Source organism: Chiloscyllium punctatum, chromosome 23 (genome assembly GCF_047496795.1).
Source record: "Chiloscyllium punctatum isolate Juve2018m chromosome 23, sChiPun1.3, whole genome shotgun sequence".
Lineage (NCBI taxonomy): Eukaryota > Metazoa > Chordata > Chondrichthyes > Orectolobiformes > Hemiscylliidae > Chiloscyllium > Chiloscyllium punctatum.
The window spans coordinates 52,213,543-52,241,078 of NC_092761.1; the positions used below are offsets into that span (position 1 = coordinate 52,213,543).

Genomic DNA, 27,536 nt, shown 5'->3' on the forward strand with positions numbered 1-27,536 from the left:
TGGAATCTACTTTTCCAATCCACACATCCTAAGTCATGCCTCAACGCGTCATACTTTCCCTGCCCCCAGCTATAACTCTTGCCCTGGAGTACACACTTATCCCTCTCCATCACGAGAGTAAAAATCACCGAATTGTGGTCACTGTCCCCAAAGTGCTCACCTACCTCTAGTTCTAATACCTGGCCTGGTTCGTTACCCAGAACCAAATCCAGTATGGCCTCACCTCTTGTTGGCTTATCTACATATTGTGTCAGGAAACTCTCCTGCACACATTGCACAAACACTGACCCATCTAACGAACTTGAGCTATAGCTTTCCCAATCAATATCAGGAAAGTTAAAGTCTCCCATAACAATCACCCTATTACTGTCACTCTTCTCCTGAATCATCTTCACAATCCTTTCTTCAACGATTCTAGGACTATTAGGAGGCCTGTAAAAGACTCCTAACAGGGTGACCTCACCTCTCCTATTCCTAACCTCAACCCAAACTACCTCAGATGGCAAATCTTCGTCCATCTTCCTTTCCACCGCTGTAATACTATCTTTGACAAGCAAAGCCACACCCCCCCCTCTTTTACCCCCACCTCTGACCCTACTAAAACATTTAAACCCTGGAACCTGCAACAGCCAATCCTGTCCCTGATCTAGCCATGTCTCCGTAATAGCCACAACATCGAAGTCCCAGGTACCAACCCACGCTGCAAGTTCACCTACCTTATTTCGTATACTTCTGGCATTAAAGTATACACACTTCAAGCCACTCTTCTGTTTACAGGCACCCTCCTTTAAGATTGATGCCATATTCCTAACCTCCCTACACTCCAGGTCCTGCACCCTAAAGCTACAGTCTGGGTTCCCATGCCCCTTTGGAGTGTGGGAGGAAACCGGAGCACCCGGAGGAAACCCACGCAGACACGGGGAGAATGTGCAAACTCCACACAGTCAGTCGTCTGAGGCGGGAATTGAACCCGGGTCTCTGGCGCTGTGAGGCAGCAGTGCTAACCACTGTGCCACCGTGCCATAGATCTCAGGGTCTATGTCCATATGTCCCTCAAAAGTCGCCACCCAAGTTTATAGGATTGTCAAGAATGTGTATGGTGTGTTGGCTTTCATTTGCAGGGGGATTGAGTTTAAGAGCGTCAAGGTTATGCTGCAGCTCTATAAAACCCTGGTTGTGTTCAGTTCTGATTGCTTCATTATAGGAAGGATGTGGAAGCTTTTTAGACAGTGTGCAGAAGAGATTTACCGGGATGCTGCCTGCACTGGAGAGAATGTCTTATGAAGAAAGGTTGAGGGAGCTAAGGCTTTTCACATTGGAGTAAAGAAGAATGCGCGGTGACTTGATAGAGGCATACAAGCTGATGAGAGACATAGATAGAGTGGATAGTCAAAGACTTCGTCCCAGGGCAGAAATGGCTATCATGAGGGGGCAGAATTTTAGGATGATTGGAGGAAGGTTTAGGGGAGATGTCAGAGGTAGGTTCTTTACACAGAGTGGTGGGTGCATGGAATGCACTGCTAGCAGTGGTAGTAGAGTCAGATACATTAGGGACATTTAAGCAACTCTTGGATAGGCACATGGAAGATAGTACAATGAAGGGTATGTTGGTTAGTCTGATCTTAGAGTGGGATAAAAGGCCGGCACAACATCAAGGGCCGAAGGACCTGTACTGTGCTGTACTGTTCTATGTTCTCCCTCTGTGTTTGTCTCTCCTTTTGTGTGTGTCTTCCTGGATCTATTTTACATTCATAAATACGTTATATCCTGTCTCTTTTGTGAATTCCGAAGCAGTTAATGCTATTTGTTTTGATCACTCTCACTTTTAATCCTGCAAGAATCTTTGCCACCTCTATGCCGTCCACTTCAATTTTCTGAACCACTTTTCTAAGGAACACTTGAACAGTTATTCTCTAGATCTCAATTTAAAATTTATTTGAGATATAATTTCCAAGATATTCATGTTGCCATTTCTTCAATCATAGCCTGATATGGCCTGCATTTCACTAACATGAACTTAAATGAACTATCTCTCATCCATTCATATCCTTCATATGCAACTTTACTAATACAGAGGAAGCTTGATTATTCGAAAGACATGGATGTAGAGAATTTCATTCAGTTCATCGAATGTCGGATAACGTAAGATAGCCAGGCATCAAGACATTGCGATCTTGCCAGATAATCCAAAATTCGGACAATCAAGTGCTGAATAATCGAGGTTTCTCAATTATGTCAGTAGGTCCAGTGGTAGCAATACCTAACTTGTACCAAACCCCATCGCAATCACAGAAGTTCTTAGAGAGCATATGGTCATGATCCATATATTTCATTTAGTGCTATTCTGTAGGAAGGCTTATGCCCGAAACGTCGATTCTTCTGTCCCTTTGATGCTGCCTGACCTGCTGCGCTTTTCCAGCAACACATTTTTAAGCTCTGATCTCCAGCATCTGCAGTCCTCACTTTCTCCCTGCTATTCTGTAGTTGTATGACACAATAGAAGAATTATTAATCGATCCTGGCAATCAGTCTGCCAATGACACAACACATGAGAACATCATCACTAGCAGGTTCGCTACATCCTCCTGAATTGGAACTATACTGCTGTTCCTTAAGTGTCAAAATCCTGGATTTCCTGGAAGCCATGCTTGTCGCTGTTTCAATAAATGTTTGATGGACGCACATTTGTTCAATCCCTTTGTGTGTTTATAATTCACATTAAGGGTGGTGAGTGCCTGACTGCGCTGCCAAAGGAAGTGGTGGAAGCAGACACACACCAGCATTGAAGAAGCACATGGATGAATACATGAATAGGAAGGGAATAGAGGGATATGGATCCTGTCAGTGAAGACACATTTTGCACTTTCATACTAAAACTATCAGTGCAGGCTTGGAGGGCCAAAGGGCCTTTTCCTGTGCTGTCCTGTTCTTTATTCTCTGTCTTCCTCCCTAACAGCATTCTGGGTCTACTTACAGCAGTCCAAGGTGCAGCTCACCACTACTTACTTAAGGGCAACCAGGGACAGGCAATAAGTGCTGGCCCAGCTTGTGATGTCTACATCTCATGAGTGAATTAAAAAGAAATTTGGCTGATCCAGTTTGTTTTTGGTCAATGATAACACTTTCGATGTTGATGCTAGGTATTCAAAGATAGCAATGTTTTTTTAAAGATACGGGAGTTTGTCATATTCACTCTCTTCTCAATGACTTTTACTTGTGTGGTGCAAATATTACTTGCCACTTATTTGCTAAAGACTGGATTTTGTCCAGGAACTGCTCCCTTTGGCATGGACTGCTTCAGTGCATGAGTTACAAATGATTTTGAATATTGTGAAGTTATCAGTGAGCATCCTACATGTCTGACCTGATGATGGAGGACAGGTTATTGATGAAGTAGTTGAAGATGGTTGAGCCTTGGACATTGCCCTAAAAAACTCCTACAAATGATTTCCTGAGACTGAGATAATTGACCTTGAACAAGCCTATCTTCCTTTATCTATAACGTAACTTGACCAGTGGACAGATTTTCCCCCTGATTCTCATTTACTTCAGTTTTGCTGGGTCCTTGAAACTGCATTGCGTTAAATGTCATCTTGATGTCAAAGGCTCTGACTCATCCATTGAGTTCAGCTTTTGTTTCAGGTTTGAACTGAAGCTGAAATGAGGTCAAGAGCCAAGTGGTCCTGATGAAATCTAAACCAAGCATCATTGATCAGATTATTGCTGAATGAGTGGTGCTTACTAGCACTGTGGACAATGATTTCTTTCTCTTTACTGATGGGGTTTGGATTTTTCCTGCTTTTTGTGCACAGGATTTTCCCAAGCAATTATCCACATTGCTGGGAGGATAGCCGAGTTGTCACTAACTGGAACAGCTTGTGTGGCAAGTTCCAGAGCACAATTCTTTCTAATTATCATCAAGTGTTGTCAGGATTCGCAGACTTGCCTGCTGTGTCCAGTGCATTTCGCCATGTGTTGATCTCGCGTAGGGTGAAATGATTGTGTGATGGTAAGAACTTCAAAAAAAGGAGCCATCCTTTGATTTAATTATCATGTTCAAGGAGGATTGAAAAGGCAGGACCACAAATTTCACTATTTCCCTACCTAATATATGATCTTTGGCTACCCCTTGATTTGAATGTGATATCTATTTGATCCCAAATTTCTGTAGTGACCTTCATGTGATGGAATGGGTCAATTCTCAACCTGCAACCCTTGGAGTGTCCAGCCTCAAGCATCTAGAGAGACTGTTGAATTTGCTTCCATGAGCTAATGCAGCTGATTGGCTGTTGCCTGTCCTGATTGATGATTGCCTTTTGGGAGAGATGGCTGTCAAACAAAGGGCAGTGGAGAAGGCCTTTGGCACACTGTCCTTCATCAGTCAGGGTATTGAATGTCGAAATTAGGAAGTTATGTTGCAGTGTACAGGACGTTGATGAGGCCACACTTGGAGTTTTTTTTAATAGATATTTTTATTAGAAATTTAACATTTTTACAAGTTTACAAAAATAAACAAAACTCTCAAGTACAAACATTGATATACAATTAAATCTTAAATAAATAATAACCAAAATTTAACAAAAGAAAAATACCGAGAAAGAAAAGAAAACAAAACTCAACTAACTACTAATCTAACCTACAACTAACCAGATTATATAATTAAGTCTCTTACATTATTCAAATAAGAGAAAGGAAAAAAAACCCAACGGATAACACAGAAATTGGGTCGTGAGATACATGCTCGGAATGTGTTAACATCAAATGTAATAAAACCCGTATTCATACGGGATTCCTCTCCCAAGGGGCCCCGGACCAGCCAGGTTTGTAATCTCAATTAAATAAAAGCCCTTGTTAGGATAGCCAAAATATCTGTATTCATATAATTCAAGAAGGGCTGCCATATTTTATGAAATAATTCAGTCTTTTGGTGCACCATATTTGTAAGGAAGTCAAGGGGAATACATCCCATAATTAATCTGTGCCAATTTGAAAGTCCAGGGGGGCCCTCAGCCACCCAGTTTACCAAAATATTTTTCCTTGCACAGAAAGAGAGAATAGAAAATAATTTCTTCCCATGCATATCCAGGGCGGGTAAGTTCGAAAAGCCCAAAAGGGGAGATACGGGGTCCACTTTAATTTCCATTCCTGAAATTTCTGTCATGGTACTTGCTACTTTAGTCCAGTATCTACGGATCTTATGACAGGTTCATAGACAATGTACAAGAGTGCCCACCTCTAATTAACATTTGGGACACATTGGAGATGCTCCGGCCTTAAATTTTGCCAATCGATCCGGTGCTATATGGGCCCTATGAAGTATCTTCAGCTGGATAGCCTGAGTTCTGTTACAGATGGTGATTCTTCTGGCGTTTTCCCAAATGTCATTCCGCATTTCTATAGAGATTTCTAGTCCCAAATCCTGATCCCATGTTTTAAGCAGATTGTCCATATCTCCCAATACTTCATCATGTAGTAAATGATAAATAGTACTGACAGAAGACACCCCCACTGATCGTAGGACACTACATTCTCTATCTGATTTATAAAGACTATCTAATAATGTAGTCTTCTTCTGTATATAGTCTTGAATTTGGAAGTATCGAAAGAGGTCTCCATTAGGTAATCCGAATTTCTGACGCAGCTATTCAAAAGACATCAGGACCCCTTCTTTAAATAGGTCCCCTAGACATGAGATACCCCTGGATCTCCAGAGTTTAAAAGTGGCATCTGTAAATCCCGGTTGAAACCCCCATGCTCCAACTATTAGCGCATGGGGGATGTTTTATGTGAGTTGCCGCATTATATTCCAAGCTTTAATTGTGTTTAGTATTATAGGGTTTTTACAGTGATCTGTAATGATCTTCCTCTTGTCTGAAAATAAAAGGTTAATAAGTGGGCATTTTACTTGAGAAGCCTCGATGTCCAGCCAGACTGATTGCGGGTCAGACAAGGCCCAATCAGCTATGTAACTTAATAAGGAACTTAACTGATATTTCCTAAAATCTGGGAAGTCCAATCCTCCCCTTGCCTATGGAAGCTGTAGCTTCTTCAGCTTAACGAGGGGCCGTCTATGATTCCAGATAAAGGAACCCAACCAGCCATATAATTTACGTAGTGCCAGCCTCGGCAGCATCACCGGAAGCATTCTCATAGGATATAGGAGAAGGGGCAGGACATTCATTTTAATTAGTGCTATTCTACCCAGCCAGGAAATTGGAAGGTCTCCCCATCACTGGAGGTTCTGCCTTATCCTTTCCAGTAAATGCACAAAGTTAGCCTTGTATAACTGACCAAATACTGGGGTAATAAAAATGCCTAAATATAAGAAACCCTCCAGGGACCACCGAAAGGGAAAGTGGGATCCGACCACTAAATGGGGTATCATAGCAATGCCACCCATTGGCATAGCCTCCGATTTTGAGAAATTAATTTTATAGCCTGAGAATGTGCTAAATGTATTAATAATGGATTAAGTGAGGCACGGACATCAGGAGATTACTGAGGAATAGGAGAACATAGTCTGCGTAAAGGGTAATTTTATGTTTACCTGTACCAATCCTCGGGGCCGTTATATTAGGATCAGTCCGTGTAGCTTCTGCTAGTGGCTCAATTATTAGCGTAAATAACAATGGCGAGAGAGGACATCCCTGACAGCAGCCCCTACCCACACTGAAGCTATCCGAACCTAATCCATTGGTAATCACCACTACTTTGGGATCACTATACAATGTTGAGACCTATTTGGTAAACACCTTTCCAACGCCAAACCTTTCCAATGTGTAAAAAAAATATGACCATTCAACCCTATCGAATGCCTTTTCCGCGTATAATGAAACTACTACACCTGGTATCTTTCCCTGATGGCAGGCTTGAATCATATTCAAAACCCTTCTAATATTATTGGATGATCTACGGCCCTTAATAAACCCCGTCTGATCCTCCTTTATGATATGTGGCAATACCCTTTCTAGTCTCGATGCTAACATTTTAGAAAGGATTTTAAAATCTGCATTTTGCAAGGATATTGGTCTGTATGACGCACAATCTTCTGGGTCCTTTCCTTTTTTAAGGATAAGAGAGATATTTGCCTCTTTCAGCGAAGGTGGGAGACAGCCCTGACTGTATGCATGGTTATACATGTCCATAAGTGGACCAGCCAATATTCCTGTAAATTCTTTATAGAATTCAGCTTGAAAACCATCTGGGCCCGGTGCCTTACCACTCTGAAGTTGCCTGATTGCGTCAAGTATTTCTTGGACTGTTAGGGGAGCATTTAAGACCGATACCTGTTCCGGAGTTAGACCCGGAAAGGTCAAATTTTTAAAAAATGATTGCATCCTCTTAGTCTTGTCTTCACAATCCTGCGATTTATATAAATCAGAATAAAGTTTTCTAAAGATTGCGTTAATCCTTTTTATGATCATGAGTCAGACTACCCGTACTTTCCTTGATAGACGTGATAGTTTGAGGGGCCTTTTTTTACTTTGCAAGAAATGCTAAGTATCTACCTGGTTTATCGCCAAATTTGTATAACCTTTGTTTTGCAAATAATATTTCCCTCTTAGCCGTTTGGGTAAGCGTGGTGTTTAGAGCTGTCCTAAGGGCCGTAATCCTTTGCAATTTGATAATAGAAGGTCTGTCAGCATATGCTGTTTCAGCTGCTTTTAAGCGAGCTTTGAGCAGACCCTATTGTTCTCCCTTTAATTTTTTTCTGGGTCGCTGAGTAGGAGATGATCAAACCTCGTGCGTAAGCTTTGATGGTCTCCCACATCATTAGTCATACCTAAATTCATTTCTAAAAGAGTTTTAAATTCTTGAGAGAAGTACTTTACAAATTTACTATCTTTTCATCAGGAAGGGGTCCATACGCCAGTGCCGAGGGGATGTCTCATTGTTCCTCGCCTTGCTTTCCATATATACAGCAGCGTGATCGGAAATTGCTATACTACCTATTTTACAGGATGATATGGAATTTTAAAAAATCGAGGGGGCAAAAAACATATCAATTCTGGTGTGACATTTATGTGGATTGGAGTAAAAAGAAAAATCTCTGCCCTGTGGATGAAGACATCTCCACACATCTACTAATCCTAATTCTTTGTTCAGATCCACCAATTGTCTAGATCTAGGAGCTACTCCTGCAGTACTCTTGGGAATCCTATCTAGTTCCGGATCCATAATACAATTAAAGTCACCCCCTATAATTGTATGACTGGCACCGAGAGCCATCAATTTTGAGAAGGCTTCTGTTATAAATTTAAAGGGGTGTGCCGGGGGGAGGCAGTACAAATTTAAAATCCCATATTCCTCTCCATTTATAAGGGCTTTAATCAGAATATATCGTCCACGTTCGTCTTTTATCTGGTTTAGAATTTTGAAAGGGAAATTCTTCCGAATAAGAATAACAACTTCCCTACTTTTTGAGCTAAAAGAAGAAAAAAAGGCCTGATCAAATCCACTCTGTCCTAATTTCAAGTGTTCTTTATCCAATAAGTGTGTCTCCTGTAGAAGAGCTATATCAACTCTTTCTTTCTTGAGATTTGATAATATTTTCTTCCTTTTGACTGGCGAATTACTCCCCTTGACATTCCAGGTGCACCACTTAACCGACTGATCAACCATAATCATCCGGGTAAATCCGAGACCCCTTAGGAGGGGAAACCCTATCCAGAACATCCCGAGCATAGAGCATATAAAATTCACAAAAATAAAGGCTCTCTAATACACTCGCAACAGTATAATAAAACACTCCTTTCTCAGTAATAAAAAAAAGTATTTAAATGGAGATTTTTCCCCCTTGTTCCCAAGGGGTGTCACTTACTTTCCAAAGGTCCATAGTATCCTCTCCCAACCAGTGCCCCACCCTTGACCCAGGCGCTCCTCAAAAAGATGAGGAGAATTCAAATATACTACAGAGTAATACCATGTATAAACATATATAACTATAAAATTACAATCTCAACAAATAATAATTAAATATAATCATACTAAATAACAAGGGAAAACAACCCCGCTCTTAGAGACGGAGGTAAAATAGAATAAGGTAACCACCTCCCCCACCAACATTAACTAGACTCTCGGCTTTTTTATATATACAATATATATATAATAAAAAAAACCAAGGGGGGGAGAAAATCTTTAAGTAGAGAACAAATAAATAAATCCCTCTCCCCACCCCCCAAGATAATATTAAACAGTAAGGTTAAAAAAAAGGGATGAATATATAAAAAGAAAGGGGGTGGGGGTATGTAAACCGGAGTGGGGGGGGGCGGGGGGGGGGGGAAGGCAAACCAACATCCATTATCTCTTACAATTTATAAGAGAGTCCAAAAATTCCTTAGCCTTTTCTGGCAATCCGAAGTTATACATGGATCCTTCATGGTTAAAGCGTAGCGTTGCTGGGTAGCGTAAGGAGAACTGAATATTTAAGTCCCTTAAACACTTCACCTCATCGAATGCCTTCCTCTTTCGGACCAGAGCTGGGGAAAAGTCCTGGAATAATATGATCTTGGATCCTTTATAGATCATGGCTTGGGAATCTTTTCCAAGATTTCTAGAGGCTTCTAGGAGTATCTGCCTCTCCTTATAGCTCTGCAGTCGGAACAGGACCGGGCGGGGACACTGATTCAAGCCGGGCCCGCGTATTGCAACCCGGTAAGCCCATTCTATCCTTACCTGGCCTGATCTAGCCTCCAGATGAACGCTGTGAGCTGGCCTTCCTCTTCCTGTTTGGGAAGGCCCAGCAAATGAATATTTTTTCGACGACCTCGATTATCGAGTTTGTCAGTGTGATTCTCTCAGGTCCGGACTCGCTGTTCGAGAGTCCAGACCCGATCCATGGCCAATTGCTCTGTAGTTTTGGAGGTTGCGGCCTTTAGCTCCGCCCCTCCGACTCTGCGCTCGATTTCTTTAATGTCTCGGTCGTGCTTTTGCAGCGCGGCCGAGATTGAGTCCCATCGACTTCGGGATTCTTCAATGAAAGCGTCGATCTTCGCATCCAGTTTGGAGATGATTTCCACGAGGCTCACCACCGTAGGTAAGTCCCCCGGGGGGGGGCTGCGGACGCCTCTGCTGCAGCTGGAGAGGGTGGGGGAGAGGTTCCTGCTTGCTGAGAGCTGCGGGCTCCCTTCCCTTTAGTCATTTTTACTGAAGATTAGATTGTTTAAATTTAATACTAAGCAACTAATTAAATTAAACAGCTATTTTAAATGATTTGGTGTGTGTGGTGGGGGTGGGTGACCCACTTTGCCCAAGTCTTGGAGATTCAGACTTGCTGGGTCGCCGCCATCTTGGATCCCCCACTTGGAGTATTTTGTTCAGTTTTGGTCACCTTACTACAGGAAGTATGTTATTAAAGTGAAAGGTGTGCAGAAGAAAGTTACAAGGATGTTGCCAAGACTGAAGGGTCAGAGTTATAGGGAGAGATTGGACAAAACTAGGACTTTTTAGAATGTGTGAGACTGAGATGTGTATAAGGTCATGAGAGGCATGGATAGAGTGAATGTATTCAGTTATTTTTCAAAGTTTGGGGAATTGACGACTAGACAGCATCAGCTTAAGGTTAGAGGGGAAAGAATAAAAGGGAATCTGAGGGACAGCCTCTTTACACAGAGGATGGTATGGAATGAGCTGCTAGTGGAAGTGGTTGAGGTGGGTATATTAATAGCATTTAAAAGGCATTTGGACAAATATATGGATAGGAACTGTGTAGAAGGATATGGGCCAAGTGCAGAGAAATGGGGTTAACATTGATGGATATTTTGATTGGCATGGACCAGTTTGGGCCAAAGGGAGTGTCTCCATGCTGTCGGACTCTGACTACATGATATGCTGACCTTTTTTGCGAGGGATTGGAATATGGGAAGGAAAAACTCTTGTTGCAGTTGTACTGGATTTCATCTGGAATCCAGATTGCATCTGGATGAATCCAGACCACATCAGGAATACTGTGTGCAGTTTTGGTTGAGTAAAAAAAAACTTGCATTTGGTTGGAACAGGCAACATTCACTCAATTAATCCTCTAGAATGATGGAGTTGTTTGGTTGTTTTTTCTGGTAACAGGCTGAGTAAATTGGGTCTTTATTCTCTGAAGTTTTGAAAGATGAGATGTGATCTCCTTGAAACATACAAGGTTCTGAAGAGGCTTGATAGAGTGAATGAAAAGAGATTGTCTACTGAAGAGGGAGTTGAAAATGTGTTTGCACAGTCTCTTGTGGAGTTGCTTGACATATTCAAAGGTCGAAAAAATGTGGCGCTGGAAAAAGCACAGCAGGTTAGGTAGCATCTGAGGAGAGAAAGAGTCGACATTTTAGGCATAATCTTCATCAGTTGTGGGGAAGGGGGATGAGGGTTTGAGAAAGATATAGGGCCGGGTGCAGGGCTAGGGGAAAAGTAGGTGGGATGGGGATAAGTGGGCAAAGGTAGGAGATAATTGTGATAGTTTGGTGGCAAGTGTGGAGTAGATAGGTGGGAAGGAAGATAGACAGGTCAAGGGGGCAGTGCCGAGTCGGAGAGTTGGATCTGGAATGGGATGGGGGCGAGGGGAAATTTGGAAACTGGTGAATTCACTGTTGAGGCAATGTGGTGTAGCCTGCCGAGGCAGAAGATGAGGTGTTCCTCCTCTGGTTTGTGGGTTACCTTGTTTAGGTAGTGGAGGAGGCTCAGGATGGACATATCATCGGGGGAGTAGGAGGGAATGTTGAAACATATTCAGGAGTCTCTTTTGCAGCATTCATGGGAAATGGTAGAAGTTCAGTGATCTAAGTTTTACGATGGTAACATTCAAGGGCAATCCTAATCTCTTAAATACAGAATTGAAGAGGTTGAGAGTGTTTTACAAAGTTGGTGCAGTGTGAACAGCAAGACTGTAGTCATCCACATCATGTAAATCATTCACACAGCAGTCAGTTTACTTTTGACAAGGAGTTGACTGAGATTAAAGAGTTTTCTATGGAGGCAGCATTTAATACTCACCCAAGAGAGAAGGTGAATAACTGCTGTAAGGTTAATGGCCCAGATTGGTATTTACTATATCACAGCTTTGCTTGATCCCAGTCTGGAATTTGAAAACCTCTGTTTCAGATCTCCCACTGAGGACAATTGCAGTCTCATCATCATGAAGCAACCTCTGCAGCACAATCCACAAACATTTACTGGTCGAATGCTTTAATCAGTTCTTGACACTCTGTCAACTTACTTCTTGAATTTGCCTGGAAACAATGATCATGTCAGAGGTTGCTCAAAATCCATCTTGTGTCTCTTGGAGTATTTTCTCAGTCACAGGAAGTAACTTAAAATGTGCATTAGGATTTTCCTTACTATAGACAAGAGCGAAACACCTTATTCATTTCTACAGCATGATGTATCTCCCTTCTTGAAGATATTGACAACTGTTGCATTCCTGAAATCAGGGAGTTTATATGGGGCAGTTCTTGATCAAAACTCACCAGTTGGGATTCGGTCAAGACCACAGCTTATATTGTCCTTCATCTGTTTGATTGTGTATTACAGCTTTCCCATTAACAGTGGTTCACCTGTAGACTTTACCACGGTACTGGCATATGGCCTAAAGAGCATCAGCTGCCAGTGTGGATTCACAGATGTGGAGTTGGTGAAAATGTTCTTTCCAACAGGACGCGTGACATCGTCATCCTTAAGAAGGGAAACTCCATCCTGTGAGCAAATAACATTTGATAGTCTATCTGGACGGGATCACATTTCTACCTTATATATAGACAACATAATTTATAAAATTTATTTGTCTATTTTATTGCCAATCATCTCTCTGCTGGTGGTACACTTGCCTCTGAATTTCAATGTTCTGATTCAACTAGATCCAGCTTTGAGTACAAAAATTAGTGCAACACTGAAGGATCAATGCATTGTTGGAGATGCAGTTTCATTGGTATTAGACAGAGACATCTGTTTGCCTGGCTGGATGTCAAAAGTCCAGTTGATTATTTTGAAGAAGAGACGGATGTTATGTCCAATGCCCTGGCCACTATTTATCCCTCAATCAACATCCCAGATTAACTGGTATATTGCAGTATCTGGTATAAAGGCTGTCTCTTTTTATTTTTCGTGTATTTCTAATTGTTGACTGAACTGAGAATAAGCTTTTAAAAAAACCAAGGTTTCAGTCATAGAGAGTCATAGAATCTATTGCTAGAGGATTATTAAATGTATTGAAAACCAATAACCTGACACTCATTGTAAACTGATTGTTTAACACTGCTTGTTCGAGCTGTGGTTAAAGTGTGGTTATCGATGAACTGTAGCTGAGGGGCTGTTCACAGGTGGCTGGTCGAAATATCTGATTGATAACTACTCACTAGTCCAAAGATGAATGACAAGGATGGAATTGGTTCTCAAGTAGTTGACCAATTTGGGGCTCCGATCAAGATATAAAAAAGATATCAGACCAGCAGCTCAGGAACTCTAGTCTTTGTTCTTTGCTTCAAAAGCTACAAGCCCGTTTACATTTCCTCCAGTTGCAGTAACTGTGACTTTTAATTTTTAAGTCAGATACATTTTCTAAGTGAGCTAGCTACCCTGTGTCACTTGTGGAAGCAGCTAGAGAAGGATGACCTAGAAGTAACATTCTGATCAACATACAACAATTTCAGCGATCAAGGGCCTTCCCAGTCTTTTCCTCCATCCATAGAACTCATGTTGTTTTCCCTGTCTGTCTGTCTCTGCACATGTATGTATGTATGTATGCATAAGGAGTTGTTTGTGAGGAGATTTGAGTTTTAATTATAAGAGTTATCTGTTGAAAGTTCATGAAGAATATTTAGCTCTAGCTTAAGCCTAATTACTGGAAATAAATTGTAATTCTTAAGTACAAAAAACTGGTCTATGCTTTCTGTTAACCTGTGTTTGAAAGTCACGTAAATTAGGGAATCTTTGTGTACTTTCTAAAAATCATTAACTTTTGTGGATTCTAAGAATAGCTGGACTTGATTTCCAGTGGGCCACCCCAGTGAGGACTAACGGTGGGTGGAAATGCTGGGTGGAAATTACGTGCTATGTTCTAACATTACAATAATGGCTGTGCTTAAAAATAAACACTTGATTGCAAAGTAGTTTGAGCCATCTGGTGCTCATGAAAAGTCCTACTTATTCTTCAATTTCTCTCCTCCCTCTTTTACTTGTATATTGAAAACACCTTTATTTGAAGACTGGTGTTCATCTGTGTCATGTGTCTGCATCATTCCATCTGCGTAAAATGATGGCCATGCAGCATTTCTATTGTGGTTGGGATAGTATCACATGGTGATGGAAGCCTTTCTCAGCTGATCCGTCAGCCGTAGGCTCTGCCTCTACAACAGAATTGTTTTTTGTACCTTAATCAGCCCTACCCTTCCATTGATTGCATCATTTTCTGTTCAGATCTTTCTAAAAGATTTGTGTTCATTTTTCTCAGTCTCATTGTGCCTTTTAATTTTGTTTTTCAATTCTACGCTTGCTGTATTTTTTAAAATTCCCTGTAGAATTACCAATCTGATATTTAACATAAGCTTCCTTTTCCCATTTTAATTTGATTCCAATTTCTTTGATCTAATGTGTTCTAGCTTAGGATTCCTTTCCCTTTTACTTCATGCGGATCCATCTGATATAAACCTAAACTGTCTAGTCCAAGCTCAGTTACATACATGTGTATGCTCTTCAAGCCTGCTCCGCTTTCCAGTTAAATCATGGCTCATCTGATTTTCATCTCAACTCCATATTCTTGCTTACCTCTGATAATCTTTCACTTCTTCGATTCTTGAGGAGCAATCTGCGTCTGCTTTCAAATTATTCACAGACTCCATTTATACCACCTTTTCAGAAAGACTGTTTCAAAGATTCAGCCTTCCGAGAGGAAACAAAATTCCTTATTTTGGTCTTATATGGTTGACCCCTTATTTCTAAACAGTGACCTGTAGTTTTAAATTGTCCCTCCAGGGGAACATTCTTTCCATATCCTTCCTGTCAAGTTCGTTCAGAATCATATGTTTCAATAAAGTTGCCTCTCATTCTTGTAAACTCTAACAAACATAAACCTAACCAGTCTGATCTTTCCTCATAAGACTATCTGCCCATTCCACGTATTCGTTTGATAAAACTTTTTTTAACAGCCTGCATTGAATTTACATCTTAAATAGGGAGACCAAAACTGCACACTTCATATGGGCATAGTGGGTGGCACAGTGGCACAGTGGTTAGCACTGCTGCCTCACAGCACCACAGACCCGGGTTCAATTCCCGCCTCAGGCGACTGACTGTGTGGAGTTTGCACATTCTCCCCGTGTCTGTGTGGGTTTCCTCCGGGTGCTCCGGTTTCCTCCCACAGTCCAAAGATGTGCAGGTCAGGTGAATTGGCCATGCTAAATTGCCCGTAGTGTTAGGTAAGGGGTAGATGTATGGGTGGGTTACGCTTCGGCGGGGCGGTGTGGACTTGTTGGGCCGATGGGCCTGTTTCCACACTGTAAGTAATCTAATCTAATCTAAATAGTCACAGCCGTGCCTGTATAACTGAAACATAACATCCTCACTTGTGTATTCGATCTCCCTTCTGAAATGATAACCTTCCGATTGCTTTCCTAATTATTTGCTATACCTCCATCTTTTTTTCCAAATGGTGAGACTTAACTTCAAGCTGTTTGGCTGCTAGTCAAAGTCCAGGACCTCAGTGTTATTCTACAATGATTGCAACAATAATACAATTGTGCCATAGATTCACTGGATATCAATAGTGTTGAATGGTTGCAGTATGACAGGAGAGCTGAAAGTTTGAGTGCTTTTCTCCCTGGAGCTGTAGGTTTGCAGCTTTTTTGCAATTACTTGTCCTGGGAACATGCTGCACCAGTCAGAGACATTGCTTTCTTGATGTTGTGCTTCACTTTATTAAATTATTTATTGTACCTGATCTCTAACAGGTCAAAGTGTAGAGGTCGTGGCCGGGGCAGGCGGCGGTTTGGTCCAGGGAGGCGACCAGGACGTCCACCAAAGTTCAACCGTCAAGAATCAACAACGGAACAGAGTCAGGTAAAACTGGCATTCAAGCAGAATCTCCTGTTAAACCTTCTGAAATAATAAATCTGCATAAATGTAGTAGTAGCTATTCTGAGCTTTACAACAGCTGTGGTTCAATATCCAGTTTTTGAGATGGACTTGGCACTTCCCTGGACCAAAAGTGATGGCTTTCGTCCCATTTCTGAATTTGTGCGATAGAGTGAGCAATGATCTGCTCAGGGGAATCATAGAATGGCTATGATGTGCCATATTTCAACATGACAAAGCTTCTATGATGAACAAGTAGCTTGTGGTCCTATTTACGATATTTGCAAATAAAGCCAATCATATGGCATTTTTTGGAGATGCCGGTGTTGGACTGGGGTGTACAAAGTTAAAAATCACACAACACCCGGTTATAGTCCAACAGGTTTAATTGAAAGCACTAGCTTTTGGAGCGCTGCTCCTTCATCAGGTGGTTGTGGAGGACACAATTGTAAGACACAGAATTTATAGCAAAAGTTTACAGTGTGATGTAACTGAAATTATACATTGAAAAATACCTTGATTGTCTGTTAAGTCTCTCATCTGTAAGAATGACCATGTTAGTTTCACTTCTTTAATATATAAGTCACAAAACATTTTTTTAAAAGTTACATTCTCAGATTAACTTTAACATTGATGTCAGCCCAGATAATGTGTTAAAGGTGTTAGCCCTCTGTGTGCTGCTGTCTGTGCCATAATGTTTAGACTGATTCTAATCTAAAAAGATGAATTAACAGAATCTTACCTGGATTCATGCAGCTTTTGAGCAAAGTACAATGTAACTCTGCAAATACAAGTTCACCTCACAAACGTGTGTATGTGTGTGTGTGTGCGCGCGCGTGCACATGCGCTCGTATGTGAGGTGGGTGGGGTGGGGGGTTGTGAGTGTCTGAGAGAGAGAGTGTGGATATGTGTGTGAGTGTCTGTGTATAGGAGTATCTGTGTGTGTGTGTGTGTGTGTGTGTGTGTGTGTGTGTGTGTGTATAGTGCACTGGGGTCACCTGTAATGTGACATGAACCCAAGGTCCCATTCGAGGCCCTCCCTATGGGTACCGAACTTAGCTATCAGCCTCTGCTCGGGCACTTTTCGCTGCTGCCTGTCCCGAAGTCCAGCTTAGAGGATAGTCACCCGAAGGTCCGAGGTTGAATGTCCCAGACCGCTGAAGTGTTCTCCAACTGGGAGGGAATACTCCTATCTGTTAATTGTTGTGCAGTGTCCATTTATCCGTTGCCGTAGCCTCTGCTCGGTTTCACCAATGTACCATGGTTCAGAGCATCCTTGCCTGCAGTGTGTGTGATAGACAACATTGGCTAACTCACATGAGTACCTCCCATGTACAGATGTGCCCATGCATTATGGTAGTATCCATGTCTACACTCTGACACGTCTTGTTGCGCCTACCGTGACAGGGTTGTATGGATACATTTATGGGGTGAATTTGTACTTGTAGACTTACATTGTACTTTGCTCAAAAGCTGCAGAAATCCATGTAAGATTCTGTTAATTCATTTTTTAGATTAGAATGAGTCTAAACATTATGGTATAGACAGCAGCACACAGGGGGCTAACATTGTTAACCTGAGAATGTGTAACTTTTTGAAAAACAGTTTTGTGATATACATATGAAAGAAGTGAAACAAACATGGTCATTCTAACAGACGAGAGACTTAACAGTCAAGATATTTTTCAATGTAATAATTTCAGCTACATTACACTGTAAACTTTTGCTATAAATTCTGTGTCTTACAATTGTGTCCTCCACAACCGCCTGATGAAGGAACAGCGCTCCGAAAGCTAGTGTGCTTCCAATTAAACCCTGTTGGATATATAGCATTTGCAACTGTAGGAATCCCATTGTGCATAGTGACTAGTGAAGTTGTGGTCGTCAGCAATAGTGAAACTATTAATAGAATTCTCATAACAAGGAAAAAGATTTCTACATTTAAAGTGAAGAATAGGAGCACAGGATAGAGCTATTAACATGTGAAAACGAGTTTTTGCATGCTCTTTGGGATTTAAATTGATCAAGCATATCATTAGAAAAATGCAAGAGGTAGGAGGATCAGGGTCATTCCATTGAAGATATGATTCTTGTGAAATCTGACAAAGAACTTAATGAGAATGGAACTTTATTGGAATCCCGTTGGCAGCACCATTCATTTGGGCAGACATGGTGCAGGTGAAACATGAACCGAGCAATTCGGACAGTCCATTTCAAAGTTTGGATTCAAACAGTGGCAACATATTTAGATTGCCATATTGGACTAATATGGTGAAAGCGTCAGTAGTTTCTTTGATCAGTGCATTAGTGAATAGGCCAGTGACATCAAACAAACACAGCTTTACAATTGATATCCCAAGTCCTGTATTGTCTTTATGAAGTTAAAGGAAGTATCTGGAGGATTGTTTTGGAACTGGTTGTAGCAAATCTTAGCCATTCGGTCCATTCATGTTGTGGAGTGGGTTCTGTCTATTCACTCATTATTGCTCAAGGAAGCCAAAGACATTTGTGCCATGTCATTCTAGTATGTCTGGATTGCCATAATATTATCTGCAACTGTTTCCATCCTATCGAGTCAACTTCAGATGACCTCAAAAAAGGTATCTCAAACATTTGACTAACAGGTAAAGCCAGCTGTTTCACAGCTTGATATTCGACATTAACACAATGCTGCGATAAAGACCAGTACACCATTTGCTGTCCTATTTGTTTACTGAACATGCATGCTAGCTTTCAGTGTCTCTTGAACAAAGACATGCGTGTTCCTTTCAACATCAGCACTCTTCACCATTTACAAGTACTGAGTCTTTCTGTTTTTTTCTGCTAAAGTAGTTGACCTTGTATTTATTTACCTTACTTGCTATCGACCATGTTCTTGCCAATTCAGTTTACCTGTCCTTGAAACCTCTTTGCATCCACCTGAAAATTTGGAAAAATTACAATTGATCCTTGCATCTAAATCATTTCTATAGGTTATGAACAACTTCTGTGCAGTCACCCATTGGTTACAGCCTGCCATCCTAAGAATAATGGAAGAGTGCTGACCTAAGAATTACACAGGAAAAAGACAATGTTGTCAAGGAGAAAACTGAGATACAGGCTACTAGACAAGATGGGATTGAGGTTCACAAGGGGGAGGTGTTAGAAATTCTGGAAAGTGTGAAAATAAATATGTCCCCTGGGCGGTATGGGATTTATCTTCGGATTCTCTAGAAAGCCAGGGAGGAGATTGCAGAGCCTTTGGCTTTTGATCTTTATGTCATCATTGTCTACAGGAATAGTGCCAGAAGACTGGAAGATAGCAAATGTTGTCCCCTTGTTCAAGAGGGATAGTAGGGACAATCATGGTAATTATAAACCAGTGAGCATTAATTCAGTTGTGGGTAAAGTGTTGGAAAAGGTTAAAAGAGATAGGATTTATAATCATCTAGAAAGGAATAAGTCGATTAAGAATAGTCAACACGATTTTGTGAAGGGTAGGTTATGCCTCACAAACCTTATTGAGTTATTTGAGAAGGTGACCAAACAGGTAGATGAGGGTAAAGCAGTTGATGTGGTGTATATGGATTTCAGTAAGGCATTTGGTAAGGTTCCCCATGGTAGGCTATTGCACAAAATACAGAGGCATGAGATTGAAGGTGATTTAGCGGTTTGGATCAGAAATTGGCTAGCTGAAAGAAGACAGAGGGTGTTGGTTGATGGGGAATGTTCATCCTGGAATTCAGTTACTAGTGGTGTACCGCAAGGATCTGTTTTGGGTCCACTGCTGTTTGTCATTTTTATAAATGACCTAGATGAGGGGATAGAAGGATGGGTGAGTAAATGTGTGGATGACACTAAGGTCGGTAGAGTTGTGGATAATGACGTAGGATGTTGCTGGTTACAGAGGACATAGATAATCTGCAGAGCTGGGCTGAGAGGTGGCAAATGGAGTTTAATGCAGAAACGTGTGAGGTGATTCACTTTGGAAGGAACAACAGGAATGCAGAGTTCTGGGCTAATGGGAAGATCCTTGGTAGAGTGGATGAGCAGAGAGATCTCGATGTCCATGTATATAGATCCCTGAAAGTTGCCACCCGGGTTGATAGGGTGTTAAGAATGCATACAGTGTGTTAACCTTTATTGGTAGAGGGATTGTGTTTCGGAACAATGAAGTCATGCTGCAGCTGTACAAAACTCTGGTGTGACCGCACCTGGAGTATTGCGTACGTCTGGGTCACCACATTATAGGAAGGATGTGGAAGCTTTAGAAAGGGTTCGGAGGAGGTTTACTAGCATGTTGTCTAGTATGGAGGGGAGATCTTATGGGAAAAGGCTGAGGGACTTGAGGCTGTATTTATTAGAGAGAAGGAGGTTGAGAGGTGACTTAGTTGAGACATATAAGATAATCAAAGAGTTAGATAGGCTGGACAGTGAGATCCTTTTTCTTCGGATGGTGATGTATAGCATGAGAAGACATAGCTTTAAATTGAAGGGTGATAGATAAAGGACAAATGTCAGAGGTAGTTTCTTTACGCAGCAAGTAGTTGGGGCGTGGAACGCCCTGCCTGCAACAGTAGTAGACTCGCCAACTTTAAGGGCATTTAAATTGTAATTGGATAGACATATGGATGAAAATGCAATTGTGTAGGATAGATGAGCTTGAGATTGGCTCCATAGTTCGGCACAACATCGAGGGCTGAAGGGCCTGTTCTGCACTGTAATGTTCTGTATTCTAATTCCTATTCTCTAGCGTCTGCCTGTAAACCAAATCTTAATCCGTGCCAGTATTTCAATATCAATTTCATCTTTAAATTTTGTTTTTTTTAATTTACCTCTGAACCTTATCAAAAACCTTCTGAAAATCCAAGTGCTCCATATCTATTTGTTCTCCTTTATCTATTCCCACTAATATCCTCAAAAAATGCCAAATGGTTTGTCAAATACATTTCCCCTTTCATATATTCATTTTATTTCCACCCAACCATATGTTTTCTAAGTGTCTAGTCGTCATGAAAAATAGATTCAAATATTTTTTGCTATGGTGACACAAACTAACAGTTCTGTAGTTATAGATTTCCCCTCCGGTCCAGAAGATTTACAGACTTTTAACCCAGGTAATTTTTCAGTACTGCCTCTTTTTTTATATACTAACTTCTTTTATTTCCTCATTCTCTCTATAGTCCCATGCGTAACTCCTTTTTCAGAGTGGTTTCTTACGTCGTCTTCTGTGGTGACAACTGGAAAGTGATTCTTTCATTTCTTCACTAATTCTCTATTTTCTACTATAAATTCTCTTGTGCCCATCTCAAATGGGCTCACATTTATCCTTGTTAATCTCTTCCTTTCCACATAATCTAAACAAGCTTTTATGGTCCACCGTTATGTTTCTTTCCAGCTTGTATTCACTTCTCTTTTCCATTGTTGATTCACCTTTCCTCTTCAGGTTTTTTTTTTATCTGAGGAATGTTGGAGACCATATTTACCTTTTTGAAATATTTGTCTCCTTGTAGGTACTGAAACCTAACCAAACTATTGTGTCATTGCAAGGACTGAGTGGAAGCACACAAAAAGCAGTATATCTAAGAGTACTGCTTACATTTGCCACTGAAAGTGTTGATAGTCATCATGATAAGACTGATGCAACAGGTGACATTCCCAGTGAATTGGAAAAGGCAACTACAGTAAAATCATGATGGATTGAATTAATGTTAACTGAGTTTAAAGATAGCTGTGGGAGCCATTATGTCTCCCAGTTGTCCACAAACATGCTGTGTCAAACAAACTGAAAACACAGTGACACAGTAGATACATGAAATAAGTTTTTATTTTCCAATTTGTTCACGTCTTACATCTTACAGGCCTGAGCCTTTATGGTAAAAGTCAGCATTAAAGGTTGGGAGTTGGCTGTGGAAAAACTTAAGAAATCTTTTTCCACTCAGCAATGCTGTCACTGGACAGGCCTGCCATCAGTGTGGACAAACAGATTTTGTGTTGCAGTCAGAAATCCTAGAGCACATTTATGGCCTTTGTGGCTTAATTATGGAACAGGCAAGTACTCATTCATCAGACCCTTCAGTGTTGTATCTACCGTGCTGTCACTACTTCCTGTGTAGAAGATAATGCTATGCCTGGTTTTGAATTGGTCCATTTCTGCAGATGAACTTATGCTGCAGTTTCTTTGTCAGGGTGATTAATCTCTCCTGCAAAAAGGGAGCCCTCTCTGCTCAAGCTAGTATAGCCTGTCTCTACTTCAATTAGATTGCATGGTTAGATGTGCACTCCACTCCAGAGTTGCCAGTGCAGAATTCCGGTTTATCATCCATATCCTTGATTATGTCTAAACCAAGGTGGAAATTCTGGCAAGATGGCAGCAGTAACCTGGTCTACAACTACCTGAGCACACAACTGCATACGTGCCTTCCTCCCTTACCTCTCCTCCCTCACCTCATCTTACTTTCTCATACTTTACTCAACCTCTACTCACCCAGTTTAGGAGACCGAGACTCCAGCACTGCTCTTCCAGTCTTCTGGCTGTCTCCTAACTGGATCTTCTGGCACTCAGAACGGGGCCTAGCAGCGACTGTACTGCCTACAAACTGCCTACACTACCTGTTGCTGCTGCTGCTGCGGCAAGATTTTCGTTGCACTCTCTTCCCACTCCCCAATCCAGGGTTCATATATGCCGCCCTCCTCCTCCAGCACATTGTTTATTAAGCCCCCAACCCTGTGCTTGTATAACCCCTTTGGCCCAGTTTTTTTATAACTCCCCACAGTCATTTATTTAAGGTTGAGGAAGCAAGGATCTGGCACAGCTTTAGAAGATTACTGGGTAGCTAGAAAAGAACTCAAAAATGGAGTGAGGAGAGATAGGAGGGGGCACAAAAAAGCCTTGGCGGGAAAGATTAGGGAAAACCCAAAGGCATTCTACAGTTACTTGAGGCATAAGAGAATGATCAGAGAGAGGGTAGTGCTGACCAGGGATAGTGGAGGGAACTTGTGCCTGAAGTCTGAGGAGGTAGGGGAGGCCCTAAGTGAGTTTTTTGCTTCAGTATTCACTAGAGAGGGAACTTGTTGATAGTGAGAACCCCATGGACCAGGTTATTAGGCTTGAACAGACTGATATTAAAAAAGTGGATGTGCTGGAAATTCTGGGAAGCATCAAGATAGATAAGTCCCCAGGGTCGGACCAGATATATCCAAGGTTACTACAGGAAGTGAGGAGTGAAATTGCTGTGCCTCTGGCCTCGTCAGTCTCCACAGGATTAGTACCAGATGATTGGAGGGAGGTGAATGTTGTTCCTCTGTTCAAGAAAAGGAATAGGGAAATCCTTGGGCATTACAGTCCAGTCAGTCTAACGTGTGTGGTAAACAAGGGACTGGAAAGGATTCTGACTATTTTATGACTATTATGACTATTTTGAAAAACATAGTTTGATGGAGATGGTCAGAATATTTTGGATGTAGGTTTGCTCGCTGAGCTGAAAGGTTCATTTCCAGACGTTTCATTAACTTCCCAGATAACATCTTCAGTGGACTTTGTGCAAAGTAATGCTGAAACTTCCGGCTTTCTATTCCTGCAAATCCAAACATATAAATAGAAAGCAGGAAGTTTCAGCATTGCTTTGCATAAAGTCCATTGAAGATGTTACCTAGTAAGGTAATGAAACGTCTGGAAATGAACCTTTCAGCTCAGCGAACAAACCTACATCCAAAACCTCAACCTGAGCTACAAATCTTAAAACCCACTATAGTCAGAATATCTTTGAGGGTCAGTTCATGCCTCACAAGCCTTAGAGTTCTTTGTGATGAGACAAGATGACGAAGGGTGAGCAGTGGATGTGGTGTGTATGGATTTCAGTCAGGCATTTGATAAGGTTTCCCATGGTAGGCTCATTCAGAAAGTTAGGAGGCATGGGATAAAGGGAAATCTGGTTGACTGGATACAGAATTGGCTGGTCAAAAGAAGACAGTGAGTGGTCGTGGATGGAAAGTATTCTGTCTTGAGGTCAGTGACTAGTGGTGTCTCACAGGGATCTGTTGTTGGGCCTGTGTTCTTTGCAGTTTTTATAAATGGCTTGGACGGAGAAGTGGAAGGTTGGATTAGTAAGTTTGCCGATGACACAGGTCAGTGGTGTTGTATTAGTGCGAGGGGCTGTTGCAGGCTGCGAGATATTCATCCTGGATAAATGTGAAATGATTCAGTGGGATCTTGGGGTCCACGTACATAGATCCCTCAAAGTTGCCAATCAAGTTGATAGGGTTGTTCAGAAGGTGTATGTGTTTTGGCTTTCATTAACAGCAGGATTGAGTTTAAGGGCCACGAGGTTTTGCTGCAGCTCTATAAAACATTGCTTAGATCACACTTGGAATATTGTGTCCAGTTCTAGTTGCCTCATTATAGGAAGAATGCAGTTGCTATAGAGAGGGTGGAGTTTGTAAGATCACTGGACTGGGGGTGGGGGGTGTTTATATTTTAAAAAGTTAAAGTGTGTTTTGGGGGGTGTTTTAGAAACTCACTGGGCTGGGGGGGTGTCATTAAAAAAAAATTGGGGCTGCAGGTGTTTATAAAAGCACAAACTTGGTGGGAGTGTTTTATTAATTACTGGGCCGTCAGGTGTTGTTCATAAAAGAAGTCACTGGGCTGGCAGAGTGTTATAAAATTAGATTTCCTACATTGTGGAAACAGGCCCTTCGGCCCAGCAGGTCCACACTGACCCGCCAAAGAGCAACCCATCCAGACCCATTCCCCTACATTAACCCCTGACTCCACACAGACAGTTGCCTGAGATAGGAATTGAACCCGGATCCCTGGCGCTGATGAAGCAGCAGTGCTAACCACTGTGTCACTGTGCCGCCCTGGAAACATTTAAAAAGAACACAAGAAAAACACAGGACTGGGAGAATTATATAAACATTGGGCTGGGAGGGTGTTATGATATTACTGAACTGTGAGGCATTATAAAATTAGAACATAAAATAGCACAGCACACTACAGGCACTTCGGCCCACGATGTGGTGCCGAGCATTTAATCTTAATCTAAGATCAAAAATCTCATGTCATGACCCAAGCTGACAACTGCTGGATGGTCCATCGCCTGGTCTGAGCCAGGATCAACATAAATATAGTCCCACCTCAGTATAGACAACAGAAACAGTGCTGCAAAATGCTCACCTTTGAGGCACTTAAAGACCTGGAAAAGGTAGCCTTATATAACAACTCCTCTCTGCTATAACCTAGTGACTTACAGCGACATCAAGTCATGGGATCCCAACAGTCTCCGCCCTTAAGACCGCCATCTTCAATGCCTGCAAAGACTCAGTTGTCCACTCAATCAGGAAACACTAAGACTGGTTTGATGAGAATGATCATGAGATCCAGGAACTATTAAGCCAGAGGCGTATGGCATTTCTGCATGTAAAACAACACTTGGGGAAGAGAAAAGGCCATTGAAGGCAGAGGTCCAAAAACAAACCAGCGACGTACAGAATAGGTGATGAGTGGAGAAAGTACTGGAAGCCCACAAAGAATGGCCCACAAACATGACATGCACGGTTTCTTTGTGTTGTAAAGACCAGATACAGACCAGACATCCAAGGCCCCACCCCACCCCACTGATGGCTAAGCATGGAGTGACTCTCATCAAAGATAAAGAACCCATCAAAAAGTGCTGGGGGGCGTATGTTAGAGACCTCCTCATCCAGGGCTCTGTTATTGATCCAAGCATCTTTGAATATATTGCACACCACACTCAGCAATACCCCAGCCTTGGACAAAGTTGAGAAAGCTGTCCGCCAGTTTAAGATCAACAAGACTGCTAAAGCAGGCAGTTTCTCTATTGAGGTATTAAAGGACAGAGGCAAAGAGCTTCTACTGCAGTTACACACCCTTGCCTGCCTTATCTGGAAGGAGAGGAGCGTCCCAGGAAAGCTCCGAAATGCCATAGTCTTGTATAAATTCAACTGCGATAACTACAGGGGAATCTCCCTGCTGTCGACTGTTGAAAAGCCATCACCAAGGTCTTCCTCAGTCATCTCCTCCTTTTGGCTGAGGAACTCCTCCTGGAGTCACAGTGTGGCTTTTGGCTACAAAGGGGCACAACGGCTGTGATTTTTAATGCACAAAAGCTGCAGGAAAAATGCAGAGAAAATAACACACCATGTATATGGCTGCCTTCGAACTTATCAAGGCCTTTGACCCTGTCAATTGAGAATCAATATCCTTCTTCACTTTGGTTGCACCATGAAATTTGTCATCCTTCACGGAGGGGACGCTTGTGTATATGTAATCTGAGGATGCACTCCAGACCTGCACCAAGACCTTCACACAGGTACATGAGAGCGTGAGTCTCACCTAAACATCTGCAAAATGCAAGTCCCCCACCCAGTTGGCCTGACATTGTGGAGCAAACTCCCAATCACCAAGGTCCTTGGGGAGGCCTGAGAGAATGTTGACCACTTCCTTGGAAGTATCCTGTTGGCCAAAACCGCTGTTGGATGAAGAGATCCAGCATCACCTCCAAAATGCTAGTGCAGCCTTCAGTCACCTGAGGAAAAGGGTGTTCGAGTCCTGCTCAATTCTGCTTTGGGAATAGTTGACAATTTGGCCACAGCTGAAGTTTCCAATTATCTGAATTTGATTCATTCTGATTTCATTGTAACTGTCATCAAAGAAATGCAAAGCAAATCTAAAAAATAGACTTTGGAAGTCAAGGACAGGCAGAATAATGGATTTGGATATCGGTAGCAAATTTCAGGATTAGCTGTATGAAAATAACCTTGTAATTGTCGAAAACTTACATCCTGCCTGGTCAATTGACTTGGTTGTTTTAAAAGTATGATATATCTTTTGTAAGCCTCTGATAGCGTTTGTGTACGTCTGAGTAATACTGAGTTTCGTCATTGATTTACTTAGTACCAACCTTTTCTGCAACTCAGCACTGCAGATGGGAATGTTGGGGAATGACTGTTGTGTCCCTGAGCAAGTTTCTTTTTTGTTTTGTTCTCTTCTAGCAGACGTTGCAGTTCGCTATGAAGCATCACTTTGAAGATGCTGATGAGCCTGTGGCCAATGGAATGGATCAAGAGGAAGATTCTGCGATCGTCTCTGAACAGCCAGAAAATGATTCCAGTGTGGCTAATAACACAGCAGCCACAGGCCCTGGAGAGGAAGTGTGGCGCAATAAAAGGATACGGGTAACCACCAATATTCACCATAGTTTTGCCTTCAAAAAGAATGTTTAAAACATCGAACAGTGTAGCACAGGAACAGGCCCTTTGGCCCACCATGTCAATGTTGACCATGATATGACTCTAAACTGATACCATCTGTCAACACGTGGTCCATTTACCTCTATTCCCTGTCTATTCAGGTGGCTGTCTAAATGCCTCTTGAATGTTGCTGTTGTATCTGCTTCTACCACCCCTCTTGACAGCCTGTTCCGTGCACCTACAGCCTTCTATGTAAAAAAAAAACTTACATTGTACATTTCCTTTAAACTTTTCCCCTCTGAC

General features: G+C 41.8%; 1 protein-coding gene across 6 annotated transcripts in view; it reads left to right on the forward strand.

The window, feature by feature from the left end:
• The window catches only part of prdm10 (PR domain containing 10), a 208,064-nt gene that overhangs the window by 106,540 nt on the left and 73,988 nt on the right, over positions 1 to 27,536 (forward strand). For 5 of the 6 annotated variants that reach the window (XM_072592994.1, XM_072592991.1, XM_072592992.1 and 2 more), the window contains exons 11-12: positions 15,921 to 16,029; positions 27,036 to 27,218. In XM_072592994.1, coding sequence (XP_072449095.1) covers positions 15,921 to 16,029; positions 27,036 to 27,218 — 292 coding nt within the window. The remainder of the gene's footprint in view (positions 1 to 15,920; positions 16,030 to 27,035; positions 27,219 to 27,536) is intronic. The other variant, XM_072592996.1, reaches the window with a different exon arrangement.